The 24,937-nt window shown below is 40.9% G+C and overlaps 3 protein-coding genes across 5 annotated transcripts; 2 read left to right on the top strand and 1 right to left on the bottom strand.

The window, feature by feature from the left end:
* Positions 1–195: 195 nt before the first annotated feature.
* Positions 196–4,007, top strand: c20h16orf89 (chromosome 20 C16orf89 homolog). Its single transcript, XM_047572031.1, has 8 exons — positions 196–503; positions 1,179–1,331; positions 1,592–1,742; positions 1,864–1,981; positions 2,259–2,421; positions 2,722–2,826; positions 3,076–3,165; positions 3,319–4,007. The coding sequence occupies exons 1-8, from the start codon at positions 326–328 to the stop codon at positions 3,420–3,422; spliced, it is 1,062 nt and encodes a 353-aa protein (XP_047427987.1). The 5' UTR covers positions 196–325; the 3' UTR covers positions 3,423–4,007.
* flr (fleer) lies at positions 3,978–15,134 on the bottom strand. Of its 3 annotated transcripts, none has more exons than XM_047572027.1 (20): positions 14,950–15,134; positions 14,668–14,733; positions 13,780–13,989; positions 13,112–13,168; positions 12,859–12,994; positions 12,237–12,341; positions 11,987–12,115; positions 11,016–11,065; positions 9,927–10,079; positions 9,542–9,607; positions 9,356–9,409; positions 8,981–9,046; positions 8,301–8,377; positions 8,012–8,219; positions 7,830–7,877; positions 7,239–7,310; positions 7,037–7,140; positions 6,848–6,926; positions 5,737–5,866; positions 3,978–4,957 (listed from the first exon to the last, which is right to left on the bottom strand). In XM_047572027.1, the coding sequence occupies exons 1-20, from the start codon at positions 14,995–14,997 to the stop codon at positions 4,821–4,823; spliced, it is 1,995 nt and encodes a 664-aa protein (XP_047427983.1). In that variant the 5' UTR covers positions 14,998–15,134; the 3' UTR covers positions 3,978–4,820. The 3 variants fall into 3 exon arrangements, with proteins under 3 accessions (XP_047427983.1, XP_047427984.1, XP_047427985.1); XM_047572028.1 differs by having other exon boundaries at positions 8,301–8,371; XM_047572029.1 differs by lacking the exon at positions 7,830–7,877.
* Positions 15,135–16,108: 974 nt separating this feature from the next.
* Positions 16,109–20,946, top strand: si:ch211-76l23.4. The gene is made up of 4 exons (XM_047571940.1): positions 16,109–16,274; positions 18,097–18,231; positions 19,039–19,168; positions 20,168–20,946. The coding sequence occupies exons 2-4, from the start codon at positions 18,111–18,113 to the stop codon at positions 20,442–20,444; spliced, it is 528 nt and encodes a 175-aa protein (XP_047427896.1). The 5' UTR covers positions 16,109–16,274; positions 18,097–18,110; the 3' UTR covers positions 20,445–20,946.
* Positions 20,947–24,937: the final 3,991 nt, after the last annotated feature.

Genomic DNA, 24,937 nt, shown 5'->3' with positions numbered 1-24,937 from the left:
ATTTTGCTGACCTCAAAGTTTCACCTCATATCTTCAAAAACTTTAAGGCAATAAGACATTGCAGCAATGTGCAGGTTCTGAATGTGTATGCGTGACAAATATGCTGATTATTAGTGCCAAAAGAATAAAAATAAAACATGTTTAACCATATTCCGTAGTGACCGTCTGTCTGACGTCACGGCTGTTTCCTCCCCTATGGTCCTCACTTTCCTCCCCGCGGTAAACAAGAAGCAGACTGTCCTCTTTGCTCCTGTCTATTTCTGTCTGTCTGTCTGTCGGAGGAACCTGTCCCAAGCCTCCGGACTTGGCTCATCCGAGTGAGAAGATGCGGGCGGCGGGGTTCCGGCTGGCCGCAGTGCTGGCTCTGTTTGCCGCAGTGTGCGGGACGCAGGCGGAGGTGATCGATGACATCCTGAGCAGCCTCTCCCACGGAGTGTCCTTCCTGGAGCGGCAACACGAGCACATCAACCTGGACGGGGTGGTCGGGTTTGTCATGCTGCAGGGTAAGTCAGCAGCTCGCTCTCAGCTGCGGGGAACATCTAGGAGGCATCTGCAGGGCTTTTGCGTTTGTTTACGACATTGTACCCAACCTCCTTAGGTTGCATCGGCGGAAAATAAATATTTGTCTGTAGACATGTCCAGATAATTGAGGGAAACTATAGTAAACACGATGCACCAATACGGGTGCAGATAGATAGAGAAGACAAAGCGTCCTCAAGCTTCTACATATGTAAGGAATACAAGTTCAACCCTCTGCTGCACGGCTTACTGTTAAAGAAGTTAGTTTGGTTAAATGCATGAGATGAACTCATAAATAAAATAAAACGAATAAATGTCTCAAACTGTTGAGTGAACTGTTGGTCTACAAAAAAATAAATAAATAAATGCCTCTCTGAAACAATAAACTGATAAAAGAACTGGAGAACTAACTGGATCAAATATTGCATCCCTGTCACTCATATTTATCATGTTGACCTTTTTATGTAACATAAGCATTTGTCATTTACTCTTTCAAGAAAGTGGAACACAGCTGAGACCCATGGAAATGCTGTCAGTTTATAATGATGGAAAAGTCAGAGGATCACTTGAGTCGTGAATGACTCCATTAATCTTCACAAAACAACAATATCAATAATCAGAATGTGTTTCTTTTCTGTTGGGCTTGTCTTGTGTCTCAGCTGAACTGAAGGAGGCAGTTCGGACGTGGCCTCACACTGACCCGGTCAGCTGGGCTCAGAGAACAACCACCGTTGCTCTGGTCAAACGGCTCGACCAACACCTCGACAAGGCCGTCGCTGCCCTGAAGCAGAACGACCCCAAATACTACAGAGGTAAGTCTGTGTTTCCAGAAATGTCAGTTGTCTGAGTGATGCGAAGACCAGGAGGCACAGTCATGGAAACAAACAGAAAATTTAGACTTTAGTAAGTGCTTGTATATATCATTATAATAATTAATATGGTTAATAATGTCCTGACTCAAGAGGAAAGAGTAGGCATACACAGCACAAAAAGATTTCACTTTCAGAAGCTGAGTTTTATTGAGACTCACTGGGGTTAATAAAAGGGCTTAATAACTTTCTGTTCCTTTCAGAGTTTGAGCCCCTGCTGTCGTGGACTTTCTGGCTTATTCCACAGGAGTGGTGTTCCACAGATTCCAGTCTGGTTTATTCCTCCACCATGACCACTGAGTGTTACGACGAGCAGCTCAGTGACAAATGTTTGACACTGCTGCTGGGAACCTGGTATGCACCCACAGCGTTGTCCAAATTGTATCACAATTCACTTTTCTTGCCTTGCGTTTTCAGCTGTCTGGCTATACACAGGCTGCTCACCTGTCTGGCTCATGTGTGTCTGTTTGGACAGGAAGATGAATGGGACGCCCTGCATCGTCACAAAGCCCTGTCGAGATACCATGACTCGTTTTGGTTGTCCACACTATTCTCTGTCCCACCAGCTGCTCTATTTCATGATTGGAAAAATGGTGAGATGGTGTACAGTTTGTCACCTGCATAAAACATATATGAAGCTGAGAATGTTAGCTAAAGGAAGCCTTTAAATAGACCAGTAGAGGACCAAGGATGGAGCCTTGGGGAACCCCGCAGATGTGACTTTTAACTTTTCTGTGCAAAAAAAATACAATTTGAAACCATTTATTATTTAAAGCAGAGAGGACAGTTAAACATTTGCGTTTTCAGTATGAAGAGATCTATAACCTCAAAACATCCATGCGCTAACTGGTTTGAATTTCTCTGAATTAGAGAGGCTGCACTAACCTGTTGAAGGGCGACACGCGGGAGTCCAGAGCCAACATGACAGAACAAAACTACCAAAAGATCTTCTGCTCCAACATGATGAAGACCAACCAGGACATCATCAAGGATGGTTTAACCGAACAGACAGTTGACATCTTCATTGAAAACAGTGAGTGTCACCATGTTCATCTTCAGGTATCATTCTTACACATATTTTTCCTATATTCTCATTAGTCTCTTCACTTTATTAAAATGTTTTGAACATTTTCATGACAGGTAAAAACCCTGCATGATAAAATTAGGTTCCTCTGAGGTTTGTTTTTACAGCAGATCTCCAGCAAATAATGCAAAAGATGAAAAAACCTGATTGTTTTCTACCGAAATTGATGTAAACTGGATGTGGTACAGAGAGGGATTCTGGTGAGTGTTTCTAAGTTGTTCCTGACCAACTTGTTCCCTCTTTTGGCAGTCCTGATCTGTGGATTGGCTGGTTTCTCGGACTTCCATAAAGCTGATTGGCTGCAGCATATTCTCAGGCTGCAGGATGAGGAAGTGGGCTGTTTTGGAAGAGACAGTGAGTATGAATAACAATTATTTATCACGTGTTACATGCTACTTAATGAAGACTACAGATATAAATTGCCAAAATGCACAACATGGAAAGCAAAATTCTGCTTTTAATTTTTTTTTCTCGATTTGATTGATTGACAGTTGTGAGGGCCACTGGACTAAACTCAGCTTCAACAATAACAATATTAACATTACTGCATACAATACAATACCTTAAGTATTCTCCTTTAAGTTTTCCTGTGTATTTCCACAGAGAGCATCATCTCTCAAATCATTGGAGATGAGCTGCTGGAACAGCTGCAGCCTCACAGGAGGGTGAAGAGGAGGGAGAAGATACTTCCAGGCCAGTTTGTCTTTGTGTTGTGTTTTGTTTTCCCAGACCGTCGGTCTCTTCTAGTTTCTTCACACTTTACTGTCTTATGACTTTTGATTTATTTTTATGATCTTGCAACGACATGGGTTTTTTATTTTTTTTCTGTCGTTTGTCATCTTACAGATGGCTGCTCCAGCCACATGACAGCAGTGGCTGTTGGTGCTCTGGGAGGATACCTCAACTACTACCTGGCAGAACAGGACATAACGAAGAGGCCGCTCTCCTGAGCCAGAAACCCACCTTCCTAACCCCTAACGGGGTAGTTCTCACAACCAAAACAATGTAGATCATCAGGTAGAAATGTTGTTCAAAGATGGAAAAATGAAAACTTTAGAAGATTTATAAAAGATTTATACTTACATTTTTTTTTTCATACTCGATTTTGAGAGTAAAACAATGTTAGAAAAGCATTTCCAGTTAAGTATAAATAATAAATTCCACTCTGAGGGACTTTTGAAAGTAGACATACTCAATTCGTAAGTAATGAAATACAATTAGGTCATTTGATTTTCCTGTTTTCCCCCAAATAGAGTTGTCTTCAGCCTGTTAAAGTAACCAGCGAGTCAGTGATCTTAGAAGCTTATGCATTTAATTAAGATCTTGCTTTTCTAAATGGAATTATGGTTTTGTAGGAAGATTTCTATTAGGTTTTATTAGTTTTATATATCAAGAAATAGCATAGAGGTTAAAATATCTGTAATATACTCAATGTGTCAGAATGTCTCCTGGTAAGGCAAACAGCATATATATTCAGGGAAATGAAGGCCAAACGTGAAATCTGCTTCTTGGAATAAACATTTTATTTTATTTTATTTAAAGTAGATTGATCTCCATCCATATGCGCTACCTGGCAGACACAGTCACTCATATTTGTGCATGGACACAGATTTTTGCCTAATATACACTGTCATGTGCAAACTGTAACGGTACAGTTTATTACTTGTAGTGTGAACATTACAACGTCAAAAAGTTATTAAGAAATTAAAGATATCTATTGTCTGTATCTACATTTAAACACATTTTGCTTTCATAATAACAAACGTCTTAAGTTTTTCAAAAATATTTGTCTTTATTTTTCTTTAAATTATATTTTTTGCTTCTTTTGACATATAATCCACTTAATTTACAGTCCATGTTATTGATATTAAGGCAGCAGTCCAGCACTGACCAAAGGGGATCTGCATGAACTATTAACGTATGTAGATAAAGACACGGACCGGCTGGTATCATACAGGTGTTTGTTAGCAGAATAAGCCCGACTAATAAACAAAGTCTGCTTTATTTCCACAAAACTCTAGTTGGTAGTTTTGATAATAAAATCTGTGATATATCAGTGGCTGTGAGAGGTGGTGAGAGGAGCCAAGCTTGAAGCAGGAAAGCCCCTTTAACAGCGACTATGTAAGATCTGTTGGAGCAAACTGGGATTGGACTTTTCAGCCAAAACTCTCCCAACTCTCTGCTTCCACAGAGCAGAGAAAGATAAAGTCCAGAAGAGTCCATAAGCTACACAGAGGAAGTCAGGAACTTGGAGAACACATCGGTGTTTTTTTGTCTTCTGACTCGAGTTCTGTTATCCAACGATTTCAAGATGAAAACGCTGTGACAGTGACACCTGTGTAATGATGTCACTTGTTCCAGCCAATGACCTCATAGAACAGAGCCTTTAGTAGTCGAGCCTCGTAGGTGACGGTGTTCTTGCCGATGTGAATGCGGACCTCCTCCAGCGGCTGCTCAATGATGGCAGGCACCTCCTTCCCATACACTGCAGGGAGACAAAGAAAGTTGGGAAAGTTGTAGGAACTTAAATTCATGACAAGAACACATGACACAACATGTAGAAACCTTCCCAGGTGTGAATGTTCCCCTAGGACATTGACATCTGTTTCCAGAACATCGACAAAACCATAGAAAGACTGAGAACATTATTACGCTGAAGTATTAAAAGCACAGATATGAAATCCCTCCCAAACCAGTCTAAACAACAGTGACCTACTAAGCTTTTTATGTTATTGTAGGCTTTCTAAAAAAAAAAAAAATTTAAAAAAGAAAGCATTCTGGGGAAGTACTAAATCTCTGAGCAGGGACCTTTTTTTAGTAAAAATAATATATCTCCTCAAAAAGTAATTTAGGCTTTGATTTCCCTTGGGAACTTTGCCAAGTGACCAAAAAGCTTTAAGGTACTTAGAACTAAAACCTGTGTGACTATTGATGGATTAGGAACTATTAAGAGAGAGTTTGGTGTGGAGGTCCTGCTGCTTAATGGCCACCCAAAAGCGGGCACACAAATTTGACTAAGAGGAAAAAGTCATGATTTTGTGAGTACTTGTACTTTCTTAAAATATTCTAAAAATCTGTCCTTTTTCCATCCATGGAACGGTTCCATGTGATGCTAAATCTGGTCCTTCACATACAGGATCATTTATAAACTTTTAAAAATAAAATGTGAAGCTGCAGCTGTGTTGAAAACTGAAACTAACTCAAATGTTGTTACTGTTGTTTAGTGTGTGCGTGTGTGAGAGAGAGAGAGAGACTGCTGCTCACCCTCGCAGTGCTCCAGGAACTGAATACACTCCTGTACCACAGCGTCCCTCAGCATGACCATGTGTTTGGACATGTTCTCCAGCAGGGAGAGGAAACAACGCTTGGCGTAGAACCATGTGTCCGTCCCCAGCTACACATACACACACACATAAGCATTAAAATTGTCATATTTTTAACATAGAATCATTCATCTTAATAAAAACCAGACTAAAACCTAATCCCTGCCCGTAGTTTTGTTTTGTGAACCATACAGCTTAGAGTCATGCTTCGACTACACAGGACAGTGGTTTGAAGTAACCAGAGATGATGGTCAGGTTCTGAGAGGCCGGCGTGACCGTCTCCCCAGGCTTCACATTCCTGCACTCCTCTTTGCTTTCACTGTGAATGTGACTCTGCAATGGTGATTGTTGTGGGGATGAGCGGGGGAAACACTCAGGATGACGGCTTGTGTTCTCAGCTGGAACTTAGTGGACTCAGCTGCAGTCGGAGTGCGGTATTGTGACTGGACGGGATCAAAGGTCCCGAAAAGAGCAGCTCAGTCTCCGAGAAGTTCCTCAGACACAGAGTCCTGGAGGGCTCAGGTGGTTATTTTTGGTTGACAAAGGAAAACAATTGGTGGATAATGACTGGAAAATAAAATCGGTAAAAAGGCAAGTGGGATTATCAGCACTTCTGTGTAAAATGCTTTGGTTCTTCATTTAAGTTGATTCAGGACTTGGCAAGATTGAAGTACAAATAAAAAAAAGATCAGAGGTGTGGATAAAAGCTAGTTTAACTAATTAAAATCACTTCAAATTTGATATTTGCGCAAAGCCTTGAACAATACTTCACAAAAAAGAACTCCTGCTAGAAGACCTGCCATCAAGAGATGGTAGTTTGCATAAAGATGGAAAGGGTGGGGGATTAGATATTTATCAGTCCCCCGTAGATAAACTGCCTTTAAATAGATAATAGATTTGGACTGTGGCTGTTTTCATTATAAGAGGGCATCTAGCTAAGATACTTCAACTTCAGAGGTAAAACTGAAATCCAAGGAAAAAGACTGTAGACTGGCGGCGCAGCGGAGTTCAGAAGACGCTAGTTGACGTAGCAAAACAATTAAATGGCCCACCTTTTTATTATAAGGCTCCAGGCTCTTGATGACACGCGAGATGCCAAAGTCATAGTTTCCTTTTGCACAGTATAGTGTCCTGAAAATAAAACAATACAACACTCTTTTGTTTCCTGTCATTAAAAACCCTTAGATACAGCACAATTGCAAGTCCTGTGTCTATGACCAGACACATTTCTGTTAACTCACCCAATGACCAGGTTGACAATGCAAAGGTGGAACACCTTTTTGTCTGGGTCGTCGTAAGAGATCTGCTCCTCTTCTTTTTCTATCTTCCTCATCAGCTCTTCGGCCTGTCGAAGCAAGACGTCATGAAGAAGAAGAACGTTACGGCTAATCTCCAGAGCCAAATAGTGGACACTGTGGGCCCACTGACTTCCCTGCTCATTACCTCTTCATTTTGGCTGGTCATGATGTAGGACACACACAGGTTGGCCAGAACTACGGCGCTTACGTTCAGGATCTACAGCGGGACACACACATTTATTCATCAATTATTACTTAAAAAAACACAAACTGCCGACCCGTGGCCGCTGGCTTTTAGCTGACTTTACAGAATCACAGCCGCAGCAGTCAGAAGATTTTTAGGTTGAAACCAAACCCAGTGTACTTGCAAGTTCTTATAATGTGATTTTAGAAGGAAAAAGACGTCATCACTAAAGATAAATTGTTCCTGCTCAGATTTCAGGTACAAAAAAATATCACTATGGCCACTTAATCCTCAAATAGGCTGTTTGAACAGCGATATGTTTCAGTGTTTCTTGTGCCTTTTCAGTGAAAAGTAGTAATCCCCACACCCCTCAGTCATGTATTTGTGACTTAGTTATCTGACACTGGACAAATGTCAACACCACTGCAAACCAACAAACAAAATAAAAAAAAATGTCCCAAAATCATCATAAAATCACTGAATCAGACGTCATGCACAGATGTGAAGACACTGCAGAGGAACAACCAACAGCTGGTTGTTCTCTACTGTTACCGAGGGTTTGCACTTGCAGGGACACTCCTGTATGTTACACTGCTCCACCTGGACAGAAAGGCAAGACTGTCAACGTTCAGTCCCGACCTCAGACCTCTGCTGACGGGCGAACGATGTTTTAAATCTCACACGGCACATTCGTTTTTCTTCAGAAATCTGACCGGCCGCGTTGAAACACTCACGTTGTCGTAGTGCTTCTTGACGATCGGCTCGTAGAAGCCGATGGCCTCCTTGTACTTGTTCTGCATGAAGAGCACGTGAGCCACGTTGAGCTTCCAGGTGTCGTCCTCGTTGCAGACCTCCACCGACTTTCGGAAAAGCTTCTCCACCATCTGGAAGTTCTCCCGGTTCCAGTAGATCTTGGCCTGGGCCATGAGGACCACGATGTACCTGAGACAAGACAATAAGAAAGGGAGGATGAAGAAGGTAATAATGGGAAGCATTTTGAAAACAGTGTTTGTGTGAGCTCACTTTTCCTGCATCAGGTCGTAGTCCTGCAGAGCTTTCTTCTGAGCCTCATCGTCTCGAGCCATCCTGGCCTCCTGCACCTTCGAATAGACGGACAAAACAAATTCAGACAAAGTTCTTCTCGCCCCTTCTTCAAGTCAACCTTGATTATTATCTCAGAATGTGTCAGTGTTTCTGTTGAAAGTGGAAGTCTGGATTTGGGTTTTGAGTAGGAAGTCAGCATGATCAAACACAGACTTTAACTCCCTGACTTTAGCCTTTAAAGCAGCACCTCCTCCTAATGAAGCACAAGTACTCCAAAACTATACCAAGTCTTGTATACCACAGTATACCAAGTTGTGGAGGAGAAATTGGCCTCTTTTATGCTGGTGCTTAATTAGTTTTTCTTTTTTGTCTTATTTGCTCATTTGTTCACTTTTTTGTCTGTGTCAGGTGAATGTTGCAATTACGTGATAATGAGAAATGACTCGGAAATAAAAAAAAAGGTAAAACAAGAGCAATGCATGAGTAAACTGATTTAAATACATTGTACACTGTGTTACGGTCTATTTAAACACATTCGGTCAAAGACAGAGGTCCTTACAGAGGCACCTCCATTATGGATAGAATTTAACAAAGCGATTAACATGCAATCCTACAAAATAAAATATAACAACTATATAACCAGGAATAAGGAAAACGACCTGCTTCGCTAACTTGCGCAGCTGCTCAGTCAGTTTCCCGTTCATCTCATCAAACTTGCGAAATGCCTGCAAAAATAGAAGATAAAAACGAAAAACACAACAGCACTCGTGAATGATGAAATCTGGAAACTTCTGAAGTACAAATATCACCGGAGTTGACTAAAATACAATGTGACTGCAGGAGAGTTAGTTCTATGCTCACCAAGCTTTCAACACACACTAAGCAGGTGTAACACATCTAAAACTGAGAAGCTTGTGCAGTCCAAGCTGTTCACTTCATCAAGGCCGTTAAATAAAAATTCATGGTTCATTTTGAAATAATTTATCAGTAGGTACAGTTTAATATCTTCAAAAGTCAGGTGTTTCATACTGCACCTCCTCTGGTGCCGTCTGACAGGTCAACAAGGCATCAAGGAACTCGTACATGTACTAGAAAGAGAAAAAAAACACTGAATGAAAAACTCTTATGTTCATTAAACTGATGACGATTTTAACGATTGTGCAGACGACACTGAACATGAGATGAGACATGAGTTTTCGCACAAGAGCACAGGAACTCACCGGGGAGAGGAACTTGTAGGTCAGATGGGCGTTTTCTGCCAGGACATCAGCTGCCAAGTCAAAGTACTGGAAACATATCCAGCAGAGAGATTAATACCATTTTAATGAAAGAGCCACAGTTTTATGTGTTTTTAGCTCTTTTCACAAGAACTCTCACCACATGAGTCTAAATCCCTTTAAGACCAGCCTTAGCCCCTGCGTGAAACCTAACTTGCGTAAAATACGGTGGAAAATGCTGACGGGGGTCATGGTATTAAAGGAGAGCACACTGATAATTCTCGAAATAACGAAGTTAGGGCGAGTGCCCTCAGGTTTATACATCTGCAATATTTAAGTGAATGAAAACCTTTCATATTTTTTTTTTGTTAAAATGCAAAACTGTTACCTCGTGTTTGCAGTAGAGCAGCAGCAGGTTTCCAAAGGTGACGGGCGGGAAGGAGGGCTGCTGCAGGAGGAAGGCCAGCTTCTCGAAGCCTTCTGACGGCTTTGTGTCCATGTTCACCAGAGCCTGGTTGTGGAGAGTCACTGGATCCAACTCCTGGCAACACGCACCGACACACAAATCAAAGTATATGAATAAAGAGACACAAAACACATTATATATATACAGCATGTTGTTAGATGTGGTGTATAATTAAAAACGAACAGGATGGACTACAAGGAAAATCCATACACAAAAGCACTGCAGTACCTCAATGCAACAACAGTGTGGTCACATTACTGAGACTGATTCTTTTATTGTCTCGAACTGTTTTTAGTAACAGATTATTCTGATACTGGACATATTGGATTCAGTGTTATACTGTTTACACTAGTTGATAAGAAAAGAGCTCATTTTATTTATTTTTTTATTATTGGACGAGGCAAAAGCAAGTTGTGAATGAGAACTGGCGGGTGAAAAACACAAAGCAACAAAACAGTCAAATTAATTAATGACACACAAGTGGAAAATAATTAATGAATTGTCATTTATACTTTTTTTTTTTTTTTTTTTTTTTTTACAGAGACAAAATACACTTGGAATTAAATTCCACTAGGGGGCAGTGGAATTGCATTTCTCTCACAATCCCCATCGGGAGCTTAAAAAGGCAGCCAAGTGGCAGTGACGTGAGGATGGACCAAGGACATTTTTAATAAGGCTGCTTTAGGAATGTACAACTGTCACGACTGCCTCAGTATAAACCTTCACACCTATTTCTGTGTTATCATATTTTATTCATCACTGTTGTCTCCAGGCTGTTAATGAGGCAAGTCCAGACAGCTTCAGCTCACATGGCAAGTGAATACTCACTCAAAACATTTCCTGTAGTCCCCAACCCAAAACTTACCTAAACATTACCTTTACCTTCATTTATGTCATGGGGGAGTCACCCACAATGGAACTAAACTGATTTATGTCCCTACAGCAAAATACAGTAAAACAAGTACACAGGTATACAGAGTAGATTGAGAGTGAGAGTACAATGATTGTTACCTCTTCGGATCTGGGGGGCATGTCTGTCAAAGCCTCCTGAGCTCCTTTCACTGCAGCGATCCACATGAAAACAGCAGGAAAGAAAGCAGTTGATTTACTACACGTTTTTCTTTCCAGGTTGAACTTTACAAAAGATTACAAAAAGTGACATTATGTTTTAAGGCTTTCCTACATAATTCATGAGAGTTTCCTTTAGTTGGACAGCTGAAAGAGGAGATATCTTGAAATAGATAGGGTGTGAGAGGAGAGGAGAGGGTGTAATTGAAAATGGGACATTGAGTTTATTAAGCAAAGTCTTTTATCCACAGGATGCCCTCTAAAACTTCTTTCTAGCTCCATATTTGGAATCATCTCTGCAGCCTTGGTTTCAGATCTGAAATCAACCACCTCAACCTCTTGTCTGTCTCATCAAGGACATACAGCAGGTGATGTAGCTCCCTGTCCTTCAAAGCAGAGTGTTTGATGTGGGCTTCAGACATCCTCCTTCCTGCTTGTTGTCCTCTGATCCCTGTTCTTTAGAGCTTTGGTTTGATAATGTGTCAGACGGTTGAAGGAGGAGGGTGAATGATCCCGCTTTTGAAGATAAAAGAATGCTTCTCCAGGCGATCTTCATGTTCTTGTACTTGTTACTCCCTCTACAGATATATTTAGAAACAGGTTCTGTGGTAGTGACCTGCTTTGGACATGTTGAGTAAGTATTCTGTGCCCTTACTGTCATCTACAGTGTTTGTGTCCTTACAGTGAAAGGTTTAACTGATTGTGATATTAAGACTGAAGCCACTATAAATGTTACAGAAACAGAATTGTAACTTATTTTATAGTAACGTTTATAGTAATCAAAACTTGTCTGACTTCATGTACATACTCATATGTATGAATCCAGCTCTGCCTGTTACGAGTCTTTGATCTCTCTCACTGGTTTTTATCTTCACTACATGCCAGGTTTTAGAGCCACTGACTGAGATGCTTACGATTCTTCAGCTGGTATTCAATTGCAGCTTTGAGGTTGAAGGCTTCGATCAGTGCTGTCTGATGCAGAACCAGCGTGTTTCCCACACTGTGGACATCGATGCCTTCGGTCGTCATTCCGACGCTCAGCTCTGGCGTGCAGATAAATCACATTTGTTTTTTGAAGACCAAATAATGGTGAAGAAATATCACTCATGTCATGTTGTCTGTCGACAGAATAAACAGCATCATTTTAATAAGATGTGTTTTCACCTGGATGTTCCTTGATCCCTCGTTCTATGATCTCCCCGATGTATTTGAGGGCCTGAGCGTAGTTCTTCAGGCTGTAGTAAGTCAGGGCGATGTTGTAGGACAATGCTGACGGAGAGAGAAAGTAGCAGGAAGGCAAAGAAACCAACTCATTTTAATCAAACCCTCATCTCAAAGACTACAGAAACTTATGGGAAATACACAGAGAAACTGCAAAGGATTTCTCTTGTGACTATTGACTATTTTTTGAGTGCACTCTAATTCCTCCACATGTTTAACTTTCCTTATTTCCTAAAGCATTGCTAGTATGTTTTTAAAATGTTGTAAACAGAAATTTCTGGGCAGAGACCGCAAAGAAGTTGTCTTGCAATAAAATGTGGAACAAACCTGGGAGGTGCTTTTTCCACTACATAAGACAGCATTAATTCAGCTACACATAAATCTGATATGAAATTGGATACATTTTCATATCAGCACACATTTTACGGTAGGACATACATATGGATAAATGTATTTGTTTCCTATTCAGTAGTTTGATGTACAAATGTGAGACGACACATTCTGTTCGTAAAAAAAAGACAACAATTCCCTGAAGGTGTATTCACATCTGTCTTGGGCTGATTACCTGGCACATATCCCAGCACTTGCATGGCAGACATGAACTTCTTGCAAGCCTCCTCATACTTGCCGTCCTGATAAAGCAAACAGCCCATATTGTAGACGTAGTCCGGATCCTCCTGGGGAAGCTGCTCCAACAGTGACTATAAAAGGAACAGTAAATAGAAAAATGCAGATAATAATCGCTTAAACTGCTTTCGCACTGAGCAGAATTTGTATCATCTGTATGTATTTACAGATGATGTGTGGCAGCGCGTTACCTTGGCAGCGGAATAATCTTCCTCACAATATTTGATGCAGGCTTGAAGCTTGATCATCTGTGTTAGAGCAGGAGAAGGGTAAACAAAAGACACACCAGGGGCACAATACTGTTAGCCAAGAGCTCATTTGCCTTTAGAGCAAAACATTAAGCACCTACATAAACTGCAATGTCTGATCAGTTCTAAAAAAAAAAAAAAAAAAACTAAAAAACAATCTCCAGAAGTTTCTTAATTCCTCCGATAGTGATTTAATCATTTTGACAAGAAAAACTTAAATTACATTTAAAGGCAGCATCGATGTGAATTTCTGGTAATGGAAATGTTTTCCCTGTTGTTAGCTATGCTGAGTCTTGCTTGCCTTATCTCATTGGTTGTGAAATTACGGCCCAGATGAATTTGTTACAACATGTCTGTGGAACAAATGCTCCCCGGGATGGAGAGTGTGTAACAGATGGTTGAAACAAAGTGTAAAGATTTCAGTGCAAATAAGGCGAAATTGGTCCTCAAATGCAAATTGGAAGCAGTGATGGAGCAGCTGGAACAAAGCACGTCTACATCGCCATAAAAGTCCCATACAAGCATTATCACACTTGTTCTGAGTCCACCAGTGTGTGTGTCTATGTGTGTGTGTGTGTGTGTGTGTGTGTGTGTGTGTGTGTGTACTGTACCTTGGTGTGACTGTTGGGGTTGTCCAGGATAAATGAGGCCTTGGTGGCCTCAGGATAAGCCCCAGACTTGTACAAGGACTGGGCATAGTACACCTTGTACTCTTCCACCTCCGGGTGAAGCTGGGTGAGTTGCTCGTAGCACTCCGCAGCATTGGTGAAGTCCTGGATGTGATAGTAGCAAAAGCCCAACAGAGAAAGCGCTGCCCTGGACTGAAGCACAGAAAGTAAGAATAAGTTACACCAGGGGTGTCAAACTCATTTTACCTCGGGGGCCACATACAGCCCAGGTTGATCTCAAGCGGGACGGAACACCATAACAACAACTCGAGATTTTTTCCATTTGTTTTAGCGCAAAGCTGAACAAGTAAATTAGGAGAATGTTTACATTTAACAAACTATCCTTTAAAAAAAAGTGAAATTTCTCAAGAAACTGAAGTCTGCTGTTTAGTCCTGGGTCTTGGTGAAAAATTAGGGCTAGCAGTTATTTTCATTGAAATATTAAAATGTATTTAGCAAATTCATGCTGTGGGGCAGATTAGACCCTCTGGTGGGCCAAAAGCAGCCCACATATTTGCAAAAATGTAAATCTGCAGTTGTCATATCCCAAAATAAACATTTTCTACTAAGGATGCCTAACCGCGATTACTGTTAATTGTTTTATCAATTAGTCATTTATTTGCATGGTCTATAAAATGTCTAAAAATTGTCATTTATTGTAGAGCTCATTTTCTGCTCACGGACTGTTTATTACAATCATAATATATTCTGTAGAATAGCAGAAAAACAGATAATGTAATGGATTTTTAATGGTCTATGGGACATTGAACATGACAAGATGTGACAAAAATTCATCCTAAATTGTTTCTGCTGAACAATCGTGTCACTTACCTTGTTGTGCTTTTGTAGTTGGCCACTCAGGATGTGGATCGCCTCTACGTACTGACTGTCTTTAATCTAGAAGATAGGACATTTGACGGCACATTTAATGTACTTAACAACGCCACTGAAACACGTGTTATTAATAAAGACTGTTCTGTTAGCTGCAAAGTAACTGACATCCGATCTGCTCCGCTAACCACTAAAATCAACGCTTTTTAAACGGAGATTTGGTCGAGCCGCATCGCTGCTAGCTTAGCATGCTAACTTTAAACCAAACAACACGATTCTCACCAGTTTGTAGATTGTAGCAGTGTACTCTCCGTCCTTTATAGCTGTCATGACTCCAAACCAGTAGCTTTAAGGAATGTAACCCACTTGTGTGTGTGCGTATCCCCAAACATTTGAGTACAGCATCTAGCTAGCCTCTAGTTAGTGGACAGTGCATAGCAGCTGTTACCTAGCAACCCCGTAGACCGGAAAAGGAAAGAGTAACAGACGCGTGTAGCAGCCAATCATCTACGAGCACATTCATCTCTATCAGGCGCTTATTTTTTTCTGCAGCTTTCATCTGTCTGCTTTACAGAGACAGAAGCATCATCAAATATGCTTTCTTTTTTGTCCACAGCACAGATAAAACAACATATAGTACTGTTATACTGCAACACGCAAAACTGTTCCTTTGGTTGTCTTGAATTCCTTTGCTTTTTCTGTTTGCATGGGTTTTGCTTCTATTTTATAATTGCGTGTCCCTTTTTAGTCAGTTCAATTTGTTTGCATCTAATTTTTTTTTTTTTTTTTTTTTTGCATATTTTCAGGTTATTGTGAGTCAGTTTGTAGCTGGTTAGCATCTCTTTATAAATTAAAGTTTGATCTCTTTGCTTCTTCCAGATGTCCTTGCTCCTCTTTCAAGTAATATTTTGTGTAACTGTAGTTGTTTTACATCTTGTTGCTGTTATTTCAAGTTTAGTTTAGTTGTTTGACAGGAGTAACAGAAAGAAATTTCAACCATCGTTTCAACCATCTGCGTTCATTGTGCCTCGGCCTGGTGTAGGCTTCAATCCATTCGTGTTTCCTGCTCATACACTCGATTGTTGTTTTTGTAATCTCTTCTCTTTTATTCTCATGTTCTTTCAACAGCAGAACACAAGGAGGGACTGATCAAATCCACCAATGACTTAATGTCTGAAGGATCCAGGAGGTGACTTCATCCAAAGTTTAAAGAAAAGGAGAACAGACACAAACACACACACACACACACACACACACACACACACACACACACACACACACACAAAGTGAAAAAACATATGAAACCACCCAAGGATCTGGAGCTTTGCCTCAAACCCAAACCACACTGTTCTGACCACCAGGCCTCCATAATGATGGGGGAAAGGGTACATGATTTGTGTGTATGTGTGTGTTTGAAAGTGAAGAGCGTGAGGCTTCTCTATCTGTATATACATGTGCATGCATGCTTGTGTGCAGCAGGGGTGTGTTTTTTCTTCCTCTCTCTTTTTGCACTTCTTGCATGCCTGTCACTGACTTCTGCTGAGGCGAGCGGGAAGCTTTTGCAGAAGAGGAGCTGCAAAACAAGAGGTACACGTTATCATTCGCAGGTATGTGCAAAGATATTGATCACTTTTTTTAAGCTGTATGACTCAAAACAGACAAAGTAGTGCTGTCAGGTGGGAGGGTGTCAGCTCTTCTTGTCTTTTTTTCCGTCTCTTCTCCTTTTCAAAATTACTGTATTTTGATTACTACCAAGACCGACGACGGTGTTGCCTCTGTGAGAAAACATCTCTGTATTCATGCTGCACAAAAGCACGAGCTCTCCAAGTGTTGCACACGCTTGAGATGAAACTGAATGAGACTATTTATTAATGTCGAGCATGAATTCAGATAAAGGCATCTGCCATTTAAATATTGAAAAACTCTGGGGACTCCTGTAATTCTTCCGTATTGTGCCTCCCTACACCACAAGGCCAAACTTATTTCATGGTTGTCAGATTGAGCCTGCAAGACCTGATGACATTTCGGTTGCTTAATGTGTTTCTGTTCGGAGAAAACCTTCAACAGGGAAGGTGGCAAAAATATGTGTGTGTGTTTGTGATTTAGGGCCTGTTTCAGCAATGTAGACCTCAACTACCAGTGGGATATGTTTAATTTCATTTTTTATTTAATTCAGCATTAAATGATGAGATTGATACCAAAATCACTTGGCCCCTGAAGTACTGCAAGTTGAATTTTTTACAGCTGACCAGCAGGTCCATGTCTCCAACATGTGAGATTCAGGTAAACACAAATGCCCTAGACGACTGGCTGTATAGTCTACTGGATCTTCTGTGTATTTTTTTAGGCAACTGTGATATTGCTGAGCTAGTTTCTTCTCTGCATGCCTCTGCAGCTCTCCTTCAAGTTTTCCAAGTCGGTCTGTCAGTTCAGTTTTGTGCCTCAGCTTTCTGACTGAAGCTTGGACTCATTCCTTAATGTAAGCTGACTGCTGAGAGTTTATAGCCCCGGGGCGACTTCCTCTGTTCCAACCCCTGACACGCCTGGAAGACTTAGAAGTTTGTACACTGAGAAGTTAGATCTCCTTTCTCTGTGTTTTATTAGGATTGATAGCCGCAACGGTGGAAAAGCCATACCTGGTTTTGCACGGTGCTCAGGAATACTGAAATCCCAGAGCATTCTGAATCAGGCACCGAAACAGAAAAAGAATAATAGACTGAAATCATCATGTTCTGCTGGAGGCAATATCCTGATCTCAAAAAAACTAAACAAAACAAAAAAGCTTTCACCTGTGTTCATTATCTTAATGTAGTGTAAACAACTAACAGTACTGACTTGCTTGACATGAAGATCTATAACACTATTGGTTTGCAAGATGTAATGATGTAATGTTCATTGTGCATAATCAAAATGCATAAATGTAATGTCATACTCCACAGCAAAGGATTAAAACAAAAACAAACAACAAAAAAAAAAGGTGCAAGTGAGGCAAAATGTGTACACCTGTTTGGTCCAGTGACACTGAGACTAGCATTGCAGATAAACAGCTGTTGTTATCAAATTCAGTTCAAAAATGCACTGTAAGGTCACATTTATGGCTTTAAATGAATGTACAGCATGTTTCTCCTCAGGATGAATTCAGCCTGTGCCATCATCCGGGTTAAAAGTTTTATTTATTCAGAAGGCGTCCCATAATTGTTCATTTTTACATCAAGAGGAATGCTATTTGCTTACATATAGATGGCAGGGATTAAGATCCGATTCATGGCCACAGGCGAAAGTCTATCTGGGTCTATTAATAATCATAGACCCGCGAAGCACCTGGAGAGCCACACCTCGCCATTCCCGACTAAAGCTGGGAACAAACTGATAAAAACAAACCGTCCTCGCATGTGGTTAGTCTACACTCTCTCTCTCTGTCCCTGCCAGGTGCTGGTCTGACCATGGCCTCCTCCAAACTGAGCGTGCTGCTGCTGTTACTGGCTGTCGCCGTGGTAACGGTGCTGGCCCAGAGGAAGCGCCCGACCTCAAAGACCAACGATGAGTGGAACTACAGGGATGGCTGTGAGCACCCAGATTACTCTGTGTTTACTCCGGGTCAGAGGTCAAGTTCAGGGCTCATCATGATGATGTCAGAGCTAGAGGTGAAAGATCACGCTGCAACATTAGAGCAATCCTTTCTGTCAACCTATGAATGGATATTTTTTTATTTTATTATTTGAATGATATTTAGAATCTGCCTCATGAGGAGAATATTGACTCATACGACACATGAAGCCAAGAACTAGGAGACGGTTAGCCTAGCGTAGCATAAAGTCGGGAGAAGAGGGGAAACTGTCTGGTTGTGTCTAAAATAAACCTCTAAAACACATTCTAGTATAATTATCACATCATATCTTGTTATTGATTGTGCAAAAACAAAACAGTAGAAACAATAGCCTCACAATAGATTTGGTGACATTTATTTAGTTTGTTTAGGGAGGGTAACTTCAGACCGGCACAGACTTCTGATCAATTTAATTTGAGAAATGTAGACTTTATTTTTTTGTGATAAATACCTTATAGAATATCCACAGAAAAATACATCTTAGATTAAATGAGATCTATTTCATTCGTGGGTTTTCTACTCATATTCTGGCAGAGAACATCAGGGAACAAATTATTCTTTAAAAAATGTCCAAGAAAGAAAATAAGTTAATTTCCCCAAATGTCAAAAATATTCCTTTAAATGACTCAAGCAGCAATTTATCTTTACACCATTTGGTTTGAAGGAAATATGAGTTCTGACCTCTGGGGAAAACTGTGTCACTGATCGGCCGTGATTGAAGAGGATTGTCCTGAGTTAACCTGTGTTGTGATTTTCTGTATTAGCTGAGAAGGTTAGCATGCGTGGCGTGGCCAACCTGACCCAGGTTTTGGACAACTGGAGGTTCGACATCCTGAACCAGATGAAGGGACTCCTGCAGAACGACCACCAGTCTCTGCTGCCGGACTACGCCAGGTGAAGACGCAGTGCAATATCTGGCGTTAGTGTGCAGCTGCAAAGTAGATCTAGGTTAGCCTTTAAACTCGTCTGCAGGAATCAAGAAGGATGACTGTGTCCTCAGTGTGGAGGCGGCGTTACATATTTTGTGCAGGTCTGAATAGAGCGTCTTTGTCCTCCTGCGTGTCTTATTTCTGAGCAGACAATTTCAGTGACTCAAATAAAACTGTGGGTGTGCTGAGGGTCGCCGCAGGAATTTGGTTTATCCTTTTTTAGGGGGTACACGCTGTGGCCGATGCCGTCATGAGAGGACTGCAGCTCAAACTGCAATTTAAAAGTCAAAATAGAAATGTGCTGTTGTGCAGCAGCAGCAAATGCGCTCGAGTTTTCCACAAGGAAGTCTGCTGCTTCCTGCCTCTCGCCACAGGTCAGCGGACGAAAGATCATTGTGGTCCACCAGTTAAATAAGCAGTACAGGAGCGGCCATGTTTAATTCTTGTTTTTCTCACTCCTCTTGCTCAGTTTTGTTTTCTTGTTTTCTTTTCCCTTCTCTGCTTCATGGCCGATGATTGGCTCGGAAATATTTTCACTTCTAAATCCGTAATATTGCACGTTAATGTGCAATTTTATTGTAGAGCCCTGCTGCTGGTGTTGAAAATCATCTTCACGGATGTATGAGCGCTTATTAAATCCTCCAGTCTTTTCTTCCATCCATAAACATCAGTAGAATATCCGCTGTCAGAAACCCACACCGCAGGCTTGTTCAGAACTTCTCTGCCAAATGTCACTGAAACTGGTCCTGAAGGAAGCTGCAGTCTTGAGTTTTAGCTTCAAAAGAGGAAATGAAAACCCTTCTCAAGCTAATTAAAAATGAAATATTCACCACAAATTGACCTGTTGTTTTCAATAATACACACAAAAAATTAAAGATTTTATGTAATTTTATGTAATTTTTTGACAAATGCCACTCAGGAGCTTCTGTTCATTCTTTGCATTGCCTTTACTCGCTCTGTTCAGGATCCAGCCACTGTCTGAGGCTTTAGACGACCTCTTCAAGGAGTTCAACGCCCTCAAAACTCACCTGGGCGACCTGACAGAGAAGTTTACCGCCATTGAAGCTTTCATCGACGAGGTCAAGGCCAGTCGTGCCAACAGCGCCGGCGCCGGCCCCGGCCCCGGCCCCGGCCCCGCTCCCGCTCCTGCCTCTGATCCCGCACCAGTTCCCGCCACGATCCCCAGGCAGGCCGGGAGGAGGGTGCTGAGGAAGAAGCCATCCACCGCCTCCTCCTCCTAAACAGCTTCTTCTCCTCTGATGTCTGCTTCTTTGTCTTTATCTTTTCCGACAGATCTGGCACTCTGAAGCTAATCCTCCATTAACTTCATTGTTAACAGATCATGCGTTCTACACGGCATGTTTTCTGACAAGTAGATTGACACGATGATGGGGACAATCCTCGAAGCGCGCAATTAGTCATAAAATTTGCTAAGTTGTCATCAGTGGTTCGCAGGTGTGTAGTCAGAACTTGTGTCAGGCTTCATACACTGAGGGGCACTTATTCAATTCATGTTAGTTAATAATTAATTGCAAAATAATTGTTTGTGCGCAATTGACTAAGTGGCCGTACCAACCTTCTAAAAGGGTTGAAAATTTAAATTAGGTGTTTAATATAAAGTTCCCCATGGCTTTTGAATGACATCTTGTTCAGGTCTGCCTGTGTCTGTATTATCCGAGCATGACTGACAATGCTGGTTTGGTCCACTGATGCGTCTAAATAAACCCGCTTTCATCGCATTCATTCATTGGTTCAGTCGTTGCTTCTTCAAAAATACTCTGATCCGAAGTAAGAAGGTCTGAAAATGTTCCAACGGCAAAGACTTGAGGGAGTGCAAAGAAAAACCTAAGTCCTGATTTCGTTTATTTCATTTTCGAAAAGTTCTGTAACACTCGATCGGTGATGTTGATACACGGCCCTCAAGGTATAAGAGGTGAAAGTACGACTTCAGATATAGTGTTTTATGTTCTGATTTCTAAAAAATGGTTAAGTATAAAGATTTGCGGGCGTGAAATTTAATCCATCTGAGGCCCCAAAAGCTCTTTGAGGCTCAGCTTGGGCCTCGAAAACTCTTTTCAACAAAAAAACTCTGTCTCTGTCTCCGAGCTGTGATACGAAGATGTAAACATTACATCAGAGTCACTGAGAGAAACATCGGTAATCCCATATACTGTAACACATTGTGTAATCTGTCGTTGTTCTCAGTTCTGACTCGCTGCAGGAGACCATGTGGGACGGAAAAGCAGCAGTTAAGATGAACCAGGAGGCCAGAAACTCTAGTATATAAATCAGATAATATATAAAACATTAAAATATCTGCTTCCATGATAGTGGTCCAGCTCTAATCTGCCGCAAACTTTATTAAAATGGCTTAAATAGTCTGAGGTAAAACCGTAAAAGAAGCTGAGGCGGTGGCATAGAGTCATAATAAATACTATATATTAAAATACAAGCTAAAGTGAACCTCAATTAACCTCTCTACAAACACTCGCCTAGTTTTAGCAAGTCTTTATAACGCAGTTTTTAATTGTAGCAGATCAGATGTTGCAAATAAATGTTTTGTCATTGTTCTAATGTTAAATACAGTACAAAACTGGTATTTTCTCTGTGACTGACGCACGCGCGTGTGTGTGTGTGTGTGTGTGTGTGTGTGTGTGTGTGTGTGTGTGTGTGTGTGCCTGTGTGTGTGACAGCTCCCAAAACGAAACCATGAACTCCAAATTCACTCGGCTCATTGACAGCTGGCTGAACAGAGTGAATCAGCTGATGAATACAACATGAGAGCAGGTGGCGGAAAGAGAAACTCCAGCCCAGGACTCACTTTCATGCCATGATTCGTGGCCACGCGGTGTTATTGGTTTGCCTCACTTGGCCAGTTCATAAGTGGATTCGCCGGCTGCAGCGCTTCAACTGCCCTGCTTGTATTTCGGATCAATAATGAATTTCATGCTTTTTGATGCCATTGACATTCTGCCCCGGGTGACTGGAGAAGAAACATTCTACCTTTTAAAACTTAAAAAGGTAAAACATGAGTGATATCACTAAAATCTGGGTTTTCTGATATTCTTAAGCAATTTGATACCCACTTACCAGGAAAACACCTCGTCCTTTTTGTCCTCTTGTCATCTGTGACGCCATTAATTCACTTTGACCTCTGACCTTAATTTGAAAGGCAGTCGTATGTCACTGTATGTCCGAAGTCTCTGCCAATCAGATGTGACCATTGATTTTACAGCTCATCAGTCAAGGCCTCTTGACCTGGAGGTCAATGGGAGGCACCGCTTCCATCTGAGAAGCTGCCGTCCTCTTAATTCAGTCCTTGCTCATCACCTTGAATCACGTCCTGAAGCTGACACCGAGCAATGCTCCTAATTTTCTCGCTCTTCACTCAGTGAGCAGTAAATGGCAAGTTCTGCAATAGGTCGATTATGAGACAAATGAGAAAATGAAACGAAGCCACTAACTGATTTCTGTTCCTTTGTGGTTCTTCTGTTTACCTTTGCTGTCATTTCATATTTTCATGTTATCATTTTCTGTGGCTGGTTTTGCAAACTCAAAAGTGAAAGACAAAAATCTTACAATCAGGCTTTTGTAGGGTGAACATTTAGTACTTTGGCCTTTATGCTGATGCCAGGATGCTAACATGCTGAATGATAATGCTAGCATGAAAATGTCTCATGGCTAGGCTGAGGTAGAGGAGAATATCTGCTATTTTGCAGGTACTTGGTCATAATCCAAGTTATTGGAGAAATGAAAGTGTTGACCCAATCATGATGTTTTCACTGATCCCGAGGACAGCATGAACGTTAAACCAGAGTTCATTCTTTAAATCCATGAAAGAGGTTAACTGTATAACTTCTAACTCAGCTATACAGATGTCAGCCTTATGTGGAGTCAGGTGGTTGCAAAAATGTTAATCCTCCAGGAAGCATGTTTTAGTTTAGTCTGACTGACTAACAAGTCATCGTTGCCACTGGGATAGGTACAAGAGAAACCTTACAATGCCTTTACAAGGCAAAGGTAGTCCTCATCTTTGATAAACTCACAAAAATAGTTCATTAAAAAACACTAAACATTGTTTTATAACTATTATTATTTTTCATGAATTACAGATATGTTTATGTTTTTATAAACATACTTAGTCACTAAAGACCCCTTCATGGCCTACATCACTGTGACATCAGAGCATTAGCTGGAGGCAAAGCAGAGGGAAGCTTGAAGTTAACACTGTCACTGTCAGCTGGGAAAATGTCGTCTTGTTATATTTTTGGGGGTCAAAACCAAAAAAGCAGTTGAAGTTTTATCGCATACCAGCCACTGACAGTTGTAGATAACAACGTGATTAAAGAAAGAATTGGAGTGAATCAGTCATCAACAACTCTCTATTTACAGCGCACATTTGATATCAGGTAAGATTAATACATCATCATTTCAACTGGAGAATGTTGTGGGTTAGGCTAAACTGTGAAAGAAAAAATGTTAATCAAGATTTGGAGAAGTCTTTATACATGCTAATGCTAATGCTAAGCATGAGCAAACGCATCATTAGCTGTATGTTTCAGGGGTGTCCAAGCAGATGTTGCATGTTACTCTCCACAGTGGTTCCACTTACTTCTTCTAATATCTTTGTTGGAGAGGCTTAACTTGACAGACCAGACTTCGTCCCCTCTGTGTCCTCCTATGGTGAAATTATCCATCCAGTGAGGGAGAGTGTAGGGGTCGGTGAATGTAGTCCCATCTGTCAGAATCAACTTTTTAAAATAACACTCACAGTCTCAGGGAGTGAGTGTATTAGTATATTCTTTAAAATATGGGTTTTCCTCATCCATTCTTACTAAAACAGTCTGTCAAATTATGCTGCCGTTTATAGGCTATAGAGTTTGGATGTATTGCCTCCAGTTAAGCCCCGCCCTTCAAAACAAATCACAATTTTTACAAACTGTGAAGGATTAGTACATGTGTAAAAGTACATTTAAATTGTTAAAATAATGTTGAACCTTTGACAACTCCTTAACAACTAGGTTGCAAATACATTTATATTCAATTTATATAAACTAATCATTAGTAAAGTATGTAAATATTGTTATATAGATGCTTATGAATTAAGAATAAATCATTTATTACCTATAAACTGCTTACTAATTTCTATTAATGTCTTAACAGAAATCTTTGTCTAAAGGTGAACAGCTGATTTATTCCATATTTGGACTTAAAAAAAAACTCCAAGGCTCTCATTCTCACCTGTCCACTGGAAACAGGATGATTGCATCATTTGTCTACACTGACATTCCCCCGTGAAGCTGTTTGCATCATTCTCTAAATGTAGTAACAGAACCCTTACCCAATAAAGTAAACAGACTTTTATTAAATATAACTTGGTGTTGAGATTTTTCTCTTACAGCTCTCCGCACGACTTAACAGAAAAACAACAGGTGAAAGATGAGAGGGAACGTTCATAAACTCTCGCAAGGGAACATTGCTTTGGAGCTCGATTTGTCAGCCCATGCGCACACGGGCCTCGGACGGCAGCGCTGTAATATTTAACGCAGACATCGTTTTTTACCCTAATGTTTCTGAAAGGTTCTGTTCTGGCAAAATCTTGCGTGAATAAATTACAGACAGGGAAAAGGGCAGCTGCCACCACATCCTTGTCTCTTCGTGGTGTCTTCCTGCCTTTCCTGCCTATATGTTGGATTCCCGCGATCGGAGGTTGTTTTGAAGTGGCAGACAGTGT

The sequence above is a fragment of the Mugil cephalus genome, chromosome 20 (assembly GCF_022458985.1).
Source record: "Mugil cephalus isolate CIBA_MC_2020 chromosome 20, CIBA_Mcephalus_1.1, whole genome shotgun sequence".
In the NCBI taxonomy this organism is placed as follows: Eukaryota; Metazoa; Chordata; class Actinopteri; order Mugiliformes; family Mugilidae; genus Mugil; species Mugil cephalus.
The sequence above is the reverse complement of the archived record's forward strand: the minus strand, read 5'-3'. Positions and strand labels throughout refer to the sequence as shown.